This window comes from Rousettus aegyptiacus, unplaced genomic scaffold (assembly GCF_014176215.1).
Source record: "Rousettus aegyptiacus isolate mRouAeg1 unplaced genomic scaffold, mRouAeg1.p scaffold_m13_p_1, whole genome shotgun sequence".
In the NCBI taxonomy this organism is placed as follows: domain Eukaryota; kingdom Metazoa; phylum Chordata; class Mammalia; order Chiroptera; family Pteropodidae; genus Rousettus; species Rousettus aegyptiacus.
In genome coordinates this window covers 117,342,795-117,357,609 of record NW_023416284.1, presented here as the reverse complement: position 1 = coordinate 117,357,609, position 14,815 = coordinate 117,342,795, and the positions used below count along the sequence as shown (strand labels likewise).

The 14,815-nt window shown below is 33.8% G+C and overlaps 1 protein-coding gene across 5 annotated transcripts in view; it reads right to left on the bottom strand.

Moving 5' to 3' along the window:
* COL19A1 (collagen type XIX alpha 1 chain) overlaps positions 1 to 14,815 on the bottom strand; it is a 296,141-nt gene that overhangs the window by 162,210 nt on the left and 119,116 nt on the right. For all 5 annotated transcript variants that reach the window (XM_016157628.2, XM_036219122.1, XM_036219115.1 and 2 more), the window contains one exon: positions 3,952 to 4,005. In XM_016157628.2, the coding sequence (XP_016013114.2) occupies positions 3,952 to 4,005 (54 nt within the window). The remainder of the gene's footprint in view (positions 1 to 3,951; positions 4,006 to 14,815) is intronic.

Sequence of the window (14,815 nt, the reverse complement as noted above, 5' to 3'; positions counted from 1 at the left end):
AAGCTGAGGTCTTGTATTTTGAAGAACAAATTCTAGCAATGCAAATTTCTGACAATTTCAATGTATGTTTACTACAATATCTTTAGTCTAATACTCAAATAACTTGGAGATCAAGACAAAGTTTACACACACACACACACACACACACACACACACACACACACACATAATCTAGGATGCATTGAAAAAGGTATCAGAACTTTTTTTTGTCTTAATGACTAAGGTCTGCTACTGATATTTAGTTGGTAAGTCTCAAGGATGCTAAACTTTTTACTCTTGTAAGACAGTCTCAGTCCCACATGGCAAAGAAATGTCTTGCCCAAAATGCCAACAGTGTCTCATAGAGAAAGACTTAACTGCTGCATACTCCCCCTTTAAATAAGTTTTACACTTTATAAAGTGAGCTTGCCAATATTGTGGTAAAGCTGGCACAGAAGAAGCTATTAAATACATTTATATCAAGGTATATGTAATATGAAAGAATAAAGAATTTTAAAAGGCTTTTGAATTCATTTTGTAGGAATATTAAATTCTTCCAATTTTCTCTGACTTAGAAAAGTAGTAGAATGAGCTGGGCCCATTGAGGTGATTCGCTATGCATTCTAACAGGATATTTCTGAAGTTATAAACCCTATCATGGCTTGATTCTAATTCAAATTGAAATCGCTATTATAATACCCTTCATTCCCTAAGAATGTGTGCCTGCACTTATTGAAAGTCAGAGTGAACTGTCATAAATGCTGAATGATTTTAGTTTGCAGTCAGTTTATTTTAGCGTTGAAAAATAGGCAGTGACAAATGTCGCATAATTTAGTGGGAAAATAAGAAACTTTTCAGTTAAACATGTAGGATTAAAGGCTGACTTTACCGTTTTCTAAAAAGTTGCTTAATTTCTCAAGCCTTTATTCCTTGCCTCTGAAATAGGCTAGCTAGTTAGTCTAGGGTAAGGATCGAATTTCAAATTCCTCATGAAAACAGTTGCTGGACTATAGCACAAGATTAACACCACCACAACCAATGATGTAACAACAGAGCACTTGATTCTTTACTCCTAGTGATAGTAAAGGGGAAATAAGAAAACTTCCATTACTTTTCTTATTTCTCAGTAGTCATTACTCCTAAGTATCTTTGGCAAAATTAAGGAAAGGAAAATAATATCACCTATGTATTAACTAAGTAACCAAGTGAGAAAGTTAGTTAATGTGCTTTGTCATGCTTTACGATGTACCTAATGAGCTACATGAAACAATAATGATACTAAAGAAATGATACCCTGTTATTGGGGCATGTGAAGGACTCTTCCAAGATCTTTCTCAAAGAGGAAAGCTCATACTGCCCACTAGGCTGTGTGCTCTCTCCGCAAGTAGATCTATTCAGCCTTGGGACTCATACAATGGCTGCCAGAGTGTTTGGGCATGTAATAGGCACTCAAATATATGTGTGTCTCAGTTGATTAATTCTAAAAAGCCAAGTCACTTTAGACACCAATAAGAAAAATTTCCGAAGCACTAAGGTAATATGAGTATGTTTCAGGTTCCAATCCCTCAATTCTCTTTCCATTTTTATTCAAATATTTGGAAAAATTTATGCTCTATTTCAATTCTAACATTATCTTAATGAACTTCTAAAAATATACTTTTTTCCTCTTTCTCAGAGAGTCCACATATATGTAGCTTGGTTATATTTTGCAGCACCGTAGGTAATTTCTTTCAACACTCCTACGTTACTTGCAAAATAACATCCTTCTCACGATGAATGGTCAAATCCTTGGGTTCTTTTTGAGTTTTCACTGCAATCAAGTGCCAAATTGTATATATATTTTACCTCTGCAACATCACTACTTGTGTCCTCCCTTCTATCTCTGTTATCCTTAGGCTCTAATATTTTAGACCATTATAATAATCTCTCAATTTTTAAAATGCAACTTCAGCAAATAATTACTGAGAGCTCAATTGCTCCAAATATTTACTAAGTACTAGGGATTCCATGAAGAGTATGATAAAAGAATAAAAACACACAGGCAAAGGCCCCGGTTCTCTCCATTTTATAGAATACACTGTACAAAAAATCTTCTTTTAACACTGCTTGGGCCATAGCTCCCTTCTGTTCAGAATAAGAAGGAAAAATACATAGGACTTTCCATATTCTGGCTCCAGATGTATTCCTATTTTATTTTCTCCACAGTGCCTTACACTTACTTATAGCAGGAATTCCAGAAACTTGAAAAAATGCTTTAAATTTTGCCACGCTTTTCAAATTTATAATCTTAATAATCTCTTTGTAGAAAATCATAGTGATGGGAACTTGAGAATCTATTCATAGTCCATCACTTTACAGACTTTGAAAAGTGATTTTTCTCAGCTCGTGACAGAACTGGGATATAAACTGAGCTCTGGTTTTCCCCTCCAGAACTCTTACTATCACACCAGGTACCTCCAAACACAGGGCTAGTGAGATGAATCAGAAGCTCATTTAAATGTATGGGCCAACAGCTATGACATTCTATGCCCCTGATGTACCAAAAGGAGATAGAGAAGAGGTCGACTCCTCTAGCTGTAAGCCATTGGTGCCATTCCCTTTCTCTGGTGTATAAAAATGACTTTGAAGGGGAGAGGAACAAGAATGAGGGGCATATGAAAGATGTAAATGGGACTTCTCAGGAAGTAAACAAGAGTAAAGCCACAGGGGTCAGGCCTCCTGCCAGTGTTAACTACTTAGGTATTCCTCTTTTGGAAGCACCCCTTCCCCAGGTATCCCTCTAATTTTGTTCAGTGGCCTCAAGGATTGTAATGATGTCTCCCTTCCCACTGTAATGATCTACCACAGGATGGGTTTCATAACACCTTTGCAGCATTAAGGAATCAAATCTAGCTTTCTTATTCTTTATCCACAAAGCAAATAGTGTGGCTCTTCAGAACCTTCAAAAACATTTCTATGCATGTGAAAAAAAGAAAATCAGGAAAAACCATTTTCATTTTGGACACTTTCTCCAGTAAAGTTATTTTATCTTTAGTAAATGGTGAATTTGATGACCTGAAATAAGATTAATCTACATTTCAGAAGAAAACCCAGATGTAGGCTATCCCTCAAATTTCATAAGAATCGAAATGAAGCTCTGCGGGGAAAACTGTCCTACGGGAAAGGGGAGGAGACGGCAGGACTGCAGGCAAGAGTATCTGTGAGGCTGAAGAACTGGCGCCGGGGAGGGTGAGCAACACAGATACTCATTTCCCTTCTTTTCTTCCCTTTATTTGCATCACTGTGATCCTACCTATATAGACTCTTTAGAAGATGGAGATTTAGGGTAGAATAAAAAGTGAACCCTGGGTAAGAACACAGACCATAGTAGAATGAAAGAAGAAAAAAGATAGATAAAAGAAGACTAGAAAAAATGCAGGCCAGAAATAGCAAGGGAGAAAGGTCTGTTAAGGGCAATGCAAGCATGAAATACAGTTGACTCTTGAACAACATGGGTTTGAACCTCGTAGATCCACTTACCCATGAATTTTCTTCAATAAATACCAGTACTATTTCTGATCTGTGGCTGGGAGGCTGCAATGCAGAGGGCCAACTGTATGCATTGATGTACGCACACCATTTTATATAAGGGACTTGAGTATCTGAGGATTTTGACAGCCGTGTGGGGGTTCTGGAACCATCTAAGCTTTTGGTGAGTCAAAAGTTATATGCAAATTTTCGACTATGTGGGGGTCAGTGCCTCTAACTGCTGCATTGTTCAAGGGTCAATTGTATATAAAACCAAGGAACTACTTGTAATGAAATTAAAAATACTGAGCCTCTACTGTGCCATGTGAAAATTTGTCTTGATTCTTGATATTGCTGGCTGGCTAAGTCTTTCAAGATAGTCCAATCTTACTAGGATTAGACAGCCAGCATATTTCAGTAGCAAAATGTAATCAAAATGTTAGAAAAAAAGAGAGTTAGGCTCACATTTTGTCCATTAATGCCAGCCACACCTGGATCTCCTTTTTCTCCTTGTTCACCCTAGAAAGAAAAAATTTATACAATGAAAGATGTTATATATAAGAACCTTGACTAAGAAAAAACAAGAGAGTTGTTACATTGTTTGGATACTTATAACAATGTGATTACTTTGCTAATCCCTTGAAAAATATCTTTATTGAAAAAACAATTCTGAGTTCTAAAACCAAAGAGAAGTTTAAAAGTTCAATGAAAAGCTGCATAAAAATGATTAGAGTAGAAACAGAACAAGGATTATTTATTTATACTTCTATACAACAAAGAACTTTCTGGAGGGCAATTTGGCAATACATATCAAAGGTCTTGAATCTGTTCATTTCATTTGGCTCAGTGATTTCATTTCTAAGAATGTATCCTAAGGAAATAATCAGAGATGAAAGTTTTAGATGCTAAGACTTAGAGTGCAATGCTATTTATAGTAGTGAAAGAAAGAGAGAGAGAGACAGTGAGAGAGACAGAGAGATAGAGAGAGACAGAGACAAAGAGAGACAGAGACAGAGATACAGAGTGTGTGTGAGAGAGAGAGATATCCTAAGTGTGCAATAATAGGAAACTGGTTTAAAATTATGGTTTATACATATAATGGAATATGATGTGGCCATTAAAATCATGTTTATAAATTTTATTTTAAACTATAGGAAAATGTTCATGATGTAGAAATAAGGTACAATTAATGGATTGACAAATTCAGAGAATAAACATTAACCACTACTTATTTTTATTACATTAAAGTTACAAATGTTCAAAATAGCCACTAATACCATTGTTGAGGACACATACCCATAGCGACATATATTTTTGTTTGATTACTATCTGAAAGGTGTATACTTTCATTGGCAAACTCTGCATATCTACGGTATAATTTAAAATTTTTTAATACCTGTTCACTTATCTACCTACCTGTGTATCCATCTACCTATGCATCTTAGAAACAACATGGTTAACCTATTCATTCTATGATTATGGCTAGTTTTTTTTTTTTTCCTTCACTATACTCTTCAGTGTTTTCTATTTTTAAAAAAATAATAAATACGCATTATCTGTATAATCAGTAATGTGTTTAAAAATAAAAGAACATAATATATATAGAAAAAACTCATCCAAGTCCCCACGTCTATCACATGTCACTATGTAGAGCGGGTGTGGGTTGTAGGCATGTGTGTGTGTAAGAGGGGAAAGAATAGTGGTCGTGCCACTGGTGTGATTTTTACTATCTTCTTTATCATTTTCGTTCATTTTTTTCCTAAAAAATGAACACATTTTGATTTGTAAAAAAAAAAAAAAAGGAAAAGAAAAGCAAGCACCTGATTTTAACAGAAAATACATTATATACTCTACAAACAGATATACACATGCACAGTCCCAATCATTTAAGACTATGTATTATTACTATATGGAAAATACAGGATGATGAAGTAAAAATAACTTGATTACTGAAATATAAGCAATATATATAACATACGGGATAAACAAAAGTACATACAAACACGTTCAAGTTCAAATGAAGCTGAAAATTTTAAATTAAAAATGGAAGAGATACTCTAGAGCTGGGCTGTTCAATGTGTCTGCCGCTAGATGCATGTGGCTATTTACATTTAAATTAACTATAATTTAAAACTCAGTACCTCAGTTGTTCTAGCCACATTTCAAGGGCTCAACAGTACTTTTAGAATAAAATATTTCCGTCACAGAAAATTTCATTGCACAGTACCAATCTAGAAGATACCATTTTTAACAGAAAGCAAACTAAGAATTAAGAGGCTCAAAAATACACAGAAGAAAAAAAATCTGCCTTGTAAGGGGATCAGAAATAATATAGTATCTAGAGGGTGACATAAAGTGTGTTTAGTACAGGTTATTAAAATAAATTTAAATTTTTACACAAGAAGACAAATATAATTCCAAGGGCATCATCATTAACTTTCAGAATGTAACTAAAAATGGATACAGTCTTTATGCAAAATTAATCGTCCTCATCAGTGGAAATATAAGTAACTCTATATATTAAAGAGGTATGTGCCTACAAGAAAATCTGCAAGCTTGATAGTGGTAATAAAAGTTAAATAATAATAATAGAATATAGTTGATATTCTGATGAGGTTTACATTGGATGGCAAGAGGATAAGACATATAGCAGAAGGCTAAAGAAGAAACATGCTGTTTACGTTTGATCACTGGAGATAATCTGCAATGGATTTCTAAAAGTACAATTTTTAATTTAAAAAGTATAGGTCAACATGATCAAATAATGTTCATAAAAAAACCAAGTCATTTACTTTATTATCATTGTTACCAAACTCTTGTATAATGTTTACTATGTGTCAAGCACTGCTTTAAGCATCTTGCAATTCTATGACAATATAGGATAAAGGTATGATCATTATCCTTTTACAGATGAAGGAATTGAAGACAGGTTAAGTAACTTGCCCAGGGTCACACAACTTTTAAGAAGCAGGACCCTGATTCAACCCAGTGTGGCTCTTAAAACTATTAAGCTCATTTGTTTTTTGAAATGGCTCAGGGATAATACAAAATATATAGTCTAGATTTCTTCAAAGTAGGAGCCAAAGTCTCTTACAATGCACCTCAGAGTAGGAAACAGAAATATAGACCAAATAATGTTACTATTGGTGAGTATGTAACTGGCAGAGAAATGGTACCCACGGGATTGATCTCTCTTGATCTTTCTCTCTCACCTATCAGGTTCTTTTAATCTTGGCATTATTGACAATTCTGTTGGGAGCTGTCCTGTACATTGTAGGATGGTCAGCATTATCCCCAGCCTCTATTCACTAGAGGCAAGTAGCCAGCCTCTCTCCCAACCCCTCTGCCCTTAATCCTGACAAATACAAATGTCTCTAGATATTAGCAAATTTCTCATAGAGGGTAAAATTGCCTCCAGTTGAGAACTACAGATATATTATGTATTATAAAGATATATGTAACAGATTTCATAATATGAAATGTTACCAAAGACTGAAACAATATGCTATAATGAACAAAATGGACTTTATTAAGAATAAATGTGCAATCCTGTATTTAAGTGAATTCTGGATGTTTTAGAGAGCCCATTTAAAAATAAAATTAAGAAACAGAAAAAAATAAGTGAACATTTCTCAGAGCTTTTGGTGAGTGAGATGTCTCTAAGCATGGAAACAAAAGAAGAAATTCATAATGGAAAAAAATTACATATTTGACAAAATATTAATGATATAAGCCAACAATATTATAAACTACACTGAAAAGCAAATGACAAAATAGGAAAAAAGTATTTTGTGGCTTAATAGTTAACATTATTAACATACAGGGTTTTTATCATTCATAAGAAAAAAATAATATCTCAATTGGTAAATAAGCAAAGGACACTCCCAGCAATTTACTCCAAGGAATACAAAAGAAATGCCAAATGACAATTAATAATATTTTAACTGGTATTAATTCATCTGGTTATATATAGAAAAAAAGTGAGCTCTAAAAGATCTTCATTGCAAATTCTATCATTCTTTGGAAAAAAAAAAGCAGTGGGAGTTCTATATCCAGACAGGGGGAAAAAAAAAAAAAAAGAAGATATTCAAGCCTTATATACTAAATAAATCCTAAACAAAAGAAAGTTGACAATAGTAACCAATAGTTCCTTTTTTCTCCATTGAGAAGAAAATAAATAAAAACAAAATGACAGCATTAAAGATTTAAGCTAGAATTAAAGAAAATTTATTTGCCATCAGAGATTGTTAGAGAGTAGATACATTAGATTGTTCCTCAGTGTTTGGATAAGTTCAAAAGCAGAAAAGATTTAAAAACAAAACCAACAGAACATTTCTGGAGAGTTCTTTGAAAAACCAATAAATCATTCTGGTCTGACAAAAATTTAAATGCAATCCAAACTAAAGGGGATAAATGGGAATTAGATTACATTTAACATTTTTCTAATGCTTATTCTTTGATGAAACTAATTTCAAAACTATATCAAAAGTTAATGTTCTTCCAAAAGAAAACTGCAATACTTTAGTATTCAAAATATTACATTCAGGAAATAGTAAACATCTTTTATAGAGTCTGAATTAATCCATTATTATCTACAATGCAGGTAGTTATTAACATTACTAATGCTTCAATAGATACTAGCAATAATATACTAGCTTCTATTCCACATACATTATTATATGCCAGACTCTATGCTAAGCACTTCACATAGTAAGGGCGTATTGTAATTCTAGCAGTAACTATAAAGTGGGCATTCTCATCCCCATTTATTCATGATAAATCAACAGCTCAGAGGACATATGTAACTTTCACATAGTCAAAGAACTCTTATGATCCCAAGTTATTTGCTCAATTACTTTGATCTCACAGGGACTTTCATTCAATCATTCTGTCTAATTTAACCCTGTACCACATGCCCTAGGCCTACCTCAGTTTTCAGCTCAAGCTGTGGTGGTGTTCAGTTCCTATGGAGCCTTCGATGCTGTCAAGATTTCATCTCAAACTCAACTCTCCTTCCTATCTTTGTTTTTCTACCTCTAGGATTTTTTTGAAGCTGGGGAATTTGTTCATCCCTAGAAAGGCAGCCTGGAAGGGGTGGGGTGTGTAGGGCCCCTGGAAGCGGTCTTCCACTAAAGTGTGGCAGGAGTTGGTGGATTGTGTCCTTCCAACCCTGCAGAGACAACTACAGGGCATATTCCACATGGTTCCACAGAGGGTTCCTGGCACGAGTCAGGCCCAGTTGCCTACAATGATAAACAGCTAAAAATGCACCCTTTTATTTACTTTTTCTTGTTTACTGACTTATTCTCCCTGTTCCCTTACACCTGTTTCTTGAGGATCCTCTCAAATAAATTACATGCCCCAAAGGATTGTCTTAAAACTTGTTTCAGGAACACCCAAGTAACTTCACTTTTGTCCATATTTGTGATCTATCACTTTAACTGCTCCCTTGCCACCAAACGAGCTTTCCCTTAATGCCCTGAAATCTATTAATTTGCTTATACCCATACCACTATTTCCTGTATTCTTATACATGGAAGAATTGATTCATCCTCTTTTTAATACTAATCCCTCAACCTCTGCTTTCAATCCCATCCTGTTCTCTCTTCTTATGGAATTTGTTTACATTTACACTCCTTCTTCCAAATTCTCAACATCCTTCCTTCTTTCCAACTACAGTGAAACATGCTATTGAATCTTTTATTGAAACAAAAATCTCTCACTTGCATCACCTGTCAGTTTCTGCTTCATCGTCCTCCTTCCATTTTCAGATAAACTTATTGAAGCAGACTCCCCATACTTTTTGCCTTCATTCCATTACCTCTCACTCACTTTAAAGTCCACTCCAGATTGACTCGTACCCTCCCTGCTCCTCAAAGACTTTCATGCCAAGGTCTCAGGTGACCACCATCAGAAACCTTTTGGTCTTTTTTCTTCTTTGAGTCATCAGTAGCATTTGAAATCTTTTCGACCCAGTCCCCTCTGAGCAATACTTGCTTGCTGAGACACTATATTCCTTTGGTTTTTATTCTACTTTTACAGCTGCATTTCCTTCCCTATCCCCACCCTCCCTGCTGGATCCTCTAAGTTTTTCTGGACCATAGGGGATCTGTTCCAGGTTCTTATGTTGTCCTTTTTAATAGACTTTCCCCAGGTATCCCCTTCACTTTTATAGTTATAGTGATCACCTATATGCTAATAAGTCTCAAATTCCTACTTCTAGGCTAGATACCTTTTTATTTTAAACAGTTTTATTAAGGTATAATTTATATGCCAAAATATTGACATGTATTACATATATAGTTCAATGGGTTTTATACAAGAGTACAACCATCACCACAATTCAGGATTAAAACACCTCCGCCACCTGGAAAAGTTCTCTTATGCCGATTTGTAGCCAGTTGCCCCTCATGTTTACAACTTAGACAACTGCTGATAGCTTTATATTTCTACATTTTTGGTTTTTCTTACAAATTTCATATAAATAGAACTATATAACATACAGGCTTTTTTGGTCTCACTTCTTTGACACAGTATAATGGTTTCGAGGTTTACCCATGTTGTTACATGGACGAGTAGTTCATTTCTTATTTCTAAGTAGTTCTAAGTAGTTCCTTGTATGGATATACTACATTTTGTTTATCCACTCCCTAGGTACTCATTTTTAGCTATTCTAAATAATGCTGCTATGGACAATGACATATACATTTTACGTGGATGTATTTTTTATTTCTTTTGGGTAAATAAATACCGAGGAGTATAACTGTCAGGTCATATAATAAGTGTAAGTTTAACTTTTTAGGAAACTTCTAAACCAATTTCCAAAGTCCCTGTATCATTTTACATTCTCATAATCAGTGTATAAGGGTTTTCAATTTCTTCTAATGCTCACCAACAGTTGCTATTGTCAATTTTATTACAGCCATTCTAATTGGGGTGTAATGGTTTTAATGGCAGTTTTAATTTGCATTTTGTTAATAATTAATGATTTTTTTCATGTCTTTATTAGCCATTCACATATTTTCTATGATAAAGTATCCATTTAAATATTTTTCCCATTTTAAATTAATTTGCCTGTATTATTATTGAATTGTAAAAGTTCTTTATATGTGGCTTATCTTTTCATCTTCTTAGTAGAGTCTTTCAAAAAAGAAGCATTTTACATTTTGATAAACTCTTATCAACATTTTTTTTATGGATTGTCTTTCATGTTGTATCTAAGAATTCATTCATAAATAAATTTAGTTATTTATAAATAAATGGACAAATGAAATGGATAATATGTGTTAAAAATCTTTTTTTTTTTTTTTTTTTGGAAATGAATATCTAATTGTACCAATAGTTTTGTTGGAAATTATTCATTATCTGCTGGATTGTTCTTGTAAATGAAAATGAAAATGTTATCCATATATATATGGGGGGTTATTTCTGAACATTATTTTTTTCCATTGATCTATTTGTCTCTCCTTACACTACTCTACATTTTCTTGATAACTTTATCTTTATGATAAATGTTAAAATTGGGTAGTATTAGTCCAGTTTTTTTCAAAGTTGGCTCTACCAGCTTATTTATATTTCTTTATGACTTTTATTTTTATTTCATTTTTATAAGAATGAAAGAAGGAAATCATTAAAGATGTCTGCTATTCCCATTTTCACAATAAGGAAGTGGAGTCTGAGATAAGACACCCAACCCAGTTCTCTCTTCAGAAAACCCTATTGACCCCCAAGTGCAGTTCCCATCAGGCTGCTGCATCTGTGACTCCTGACCTTCTAAAGCACCCCCATGATAAGTTTTCTTCACTAAGGGGTGGGTGGTGTTTTTTGGAATTCTTAATATAGAGGTGCACTTAAATGAATGTCAGATTCGCTAATGCATCACCTTTTCTGATTTTGCCTCTTTTGAGTCTTTATCCACTTGTTTTGGTTTAATCAAAGAGATTAAACCACTTTGTTGGACTTTAAGCTCTATCTCTCAAGAGTTTTAATTGTCTCTGCACAGCTTCCCATTTGCAACATAGGAAAAGATTAAAGATGAAGAGCAGTAATGAGCTTGATGAGGTTTAATAGGATTTGCTCAAGACAGTGCTCTTCCCTAGTCCTGCAGAGAATAACTATAATACTCGGCTTGTCTGTTCCAGATCAAAGCCTTTCTCCTTGCTTCTCTCTACTGGCAGTTCTGTACAAGCCCTGGGTTTAAAGGGGCAATGCTAGAATATAAACTACAAGAGGGCTGGGTCTGCAATTATTTATTCACTGCTTTATCTCCAGCTCTTAGTACAGGAGCTGCACTATAGTAGTTCGCCAATTATGAATGCATAAATTAATAGAATGAATCTTGAAAATCTGATTAAAGCAGTTCATCTCCCATCTAAGTACTAACCAGGCCTAACCCTACTTGTCTAATCACTATATTGTAGACCTAAAACTAATATAATATTGTATATCAACTGTAATTAATAAATTTAAAAAAATTTTTAAAGAAACTTATTTGCATTGTGTCTGAAAATTCTTTTGACTTGATAGGCCCACAGCACTGGAGGCCAAGATTGCCAGGACGGCATTTTGCTCTCCTATGAAACTCGGAATATATTCTCTGCCCCTCTAGCTCTGGGAGGCCATCATGGTGATTCAGGAAAAGAATATGTGAATATAAAAATAAATACAAGTATAAATGTAAATACAGATATTCATAAATTCTTCTTGAATTGAAATTTAATGCAGTGTCCCATTAACCCCATTTTAAAACTGAAGAAAGAGGCATAGCATCTAAGTTGATTATTTAAAGCCCTTAGTGGGCGATTTGCAGGACAGGTATTAAGCTGAAAGACATAAAGCCTTTACTACTCAGATTTCTCCTAAGAGTAAGTGAACTGCCCATATGGCTTAAATCACATTTAATGTAATTTTGGTATAATGGATATCCATGTGAAGAAGAAGAAGAAGAAGAAGAAGAAGAAGAAACTTTGGTCCAGAAATATCATCCTATATGAAAATTAACTTAAATGAATTTTAGAGTCATATGTAAACACTAAAGTTATAAAATTTCTAGAATAAAACATAGAAGAAATCCTTTGCAATACTGAGTTAAGCAAAGGCTTCTATTTTGTTATTTAATTTCTATATGTCTTACATCTTTTTCACTCTTTTGTTCTTTCTTTACTGCCATCATTTTGTTCAAAAAATATTTTTAGCATGCTATTTTAGTCTTCACTTATGCATATTCAGCTTTTTTTGAGATTTTAAAACTGTTTGCTCTAGCACTTATAATATGCATCTGTAACTTATCATAATCTATCTATTCCAGTTAAAACTCACTTAATTTCATTAAACTATAGTAAATTTGTTCCAATGAAGCTTCATTTCCTTCTCTTTCTATGTACTATTATTGTCATATATATTTGTTACAAACCTAACAATACAGTGTTAGGGTTTTCTTTAAAATATGCTTTTAAAGAAATTAATAGAAGAGAATACAGACATACATATTTACATATTTACACACACAGAGAATCTTTCACATTGACCCATATACTTAGAATTTCCAGTACTTTTCATTCCCTCCTATGAATTCAAGTTACTGTTTGCAATTATTTATTTTTAGTCTGGAAGATTTTCTTTAGTAACTCTTATAGGTCATGCATGCTAGCAAAGAATTCATTTTATGTCTTGTTGTTTGGGAATCTATTTTTGCCTTCATCTTTGAAAGATATTTTCACTGGATATAGAAATCTTGGTTGAGAATTTCTTTTTGAAGATGTAATTTTACTGCTTTCTGCCTTCCACTGTTTCTGAAGAGACATTAGCTGTTATTCTCACTGTTATTCCACGTATATGATGTATTTTTCTTGGCGCTTTCAAGATTTACTGTTTGTCTTTGAGTTTTTAGCAGTTTGACTATGATGTTTCTGGATGTGATTCTCTTTGTGTTTATCCTACGTAGGATCTACTGAGCTTCTTGGATCTACAAAATAATGTTTTTTATCAAATGTAGAAAGTTTATGGCTCTTGTTTGTCTTGTTTATTTCTCTCCCCTCCTCCTAAGACTGCCATTGCATACACTGGCTTCCTTGGAACCCAAATAGTTTAGTCAACATCCAATGGTTTAGACAGAGTTGTATTCTAGAACCTCAAGTCCATAAGGCTTCCACCCTTTTCTGATGAATTTGTGGGTAGGCTAAAGAACACATTCAATGTTAAAGCCCTTTCTGAGGTCCTCTTTGTTTTCTTCCTTTTGCTGGGCTTATTCAGAGAAGCCCCTTTTCCTAAATGTTGTAAAGTAAAAAAAAAAAAAAAAAGTCCCTTTGTCTAATGTGTGTGTGTATGTACACACACACATACACATATATATATATATTACTACTAACCCACATATATAGATTACCTAACAAAAGAAGTTACAAAAGAGAACTTTTCTAAAAAATTTCTTTTCTAACAAAAATATAACTGCGACTTACTATCTTAAGATAGCTTACAATAGACAATAATTTACTACTTTGTTATTGATGATGATGATAAAGTATTGCTCTCTGGCGGCTAAATATATCCTGAGAAACGTAATAGATTTTCAAAAACTGACAAGCTAGAGCTTAAGGTTCCAATCGTGATCTAGTGAACTGAGTCTAGCACTTGGAAATAGGAAGTCTCAGTGTAATAACATGTCCATATGAATCTACAGTCTTTTCTATTATTGGTTTTTTTGGATTTTTAACATAAAAACAAATAACTTCTAAACCTACTGAAATAGTATTGTAACAATGTTGAGATAAATAAATAAAAAGTATGTGTGTGTGTGTGTGTGTGTGTGTGTGTGTTACATTCATCCAGATTCTTTTAAAAGGATGACTTCACACACTGGATGAATAAAATAAAGGCTGAGACAATTTTGTGTTCAGAGACCAATCCCCATGCGTTTTGTGTGTGTGTGTGTGTGTGTGTGTGTGTGTGGCAACCCTTGGTTGACCTCATAGGTTTCAAGGACCTTGTCAGCTTACAATCCCTTATATATTTTTTTAAAATTTATTTTTATGCCTATAGAACCTGGTCTTACTAGGTGGTCTCCCATTCAAATACTAACCAGGTCTGACCCTACTTAGGTCCCAAGATCAGAAGGGGTCAGGCTTATTCAGGGAAGCATAGCCCTACACTTCCCCCTGCTTTTTAAAGCCTCAAAAGACTATCTTGATAAACTTATCTGTTATGTCACAAATTGTTTGAAATTCTTTTATCTAAATGGATTAGAGCAAAGATTGCTTGCCTAATTGCTTTTGTGACATTAACCTAATTAAGTTATCCCTCCTCAGTGAAGAAAGAATGTAATCTAACAAAA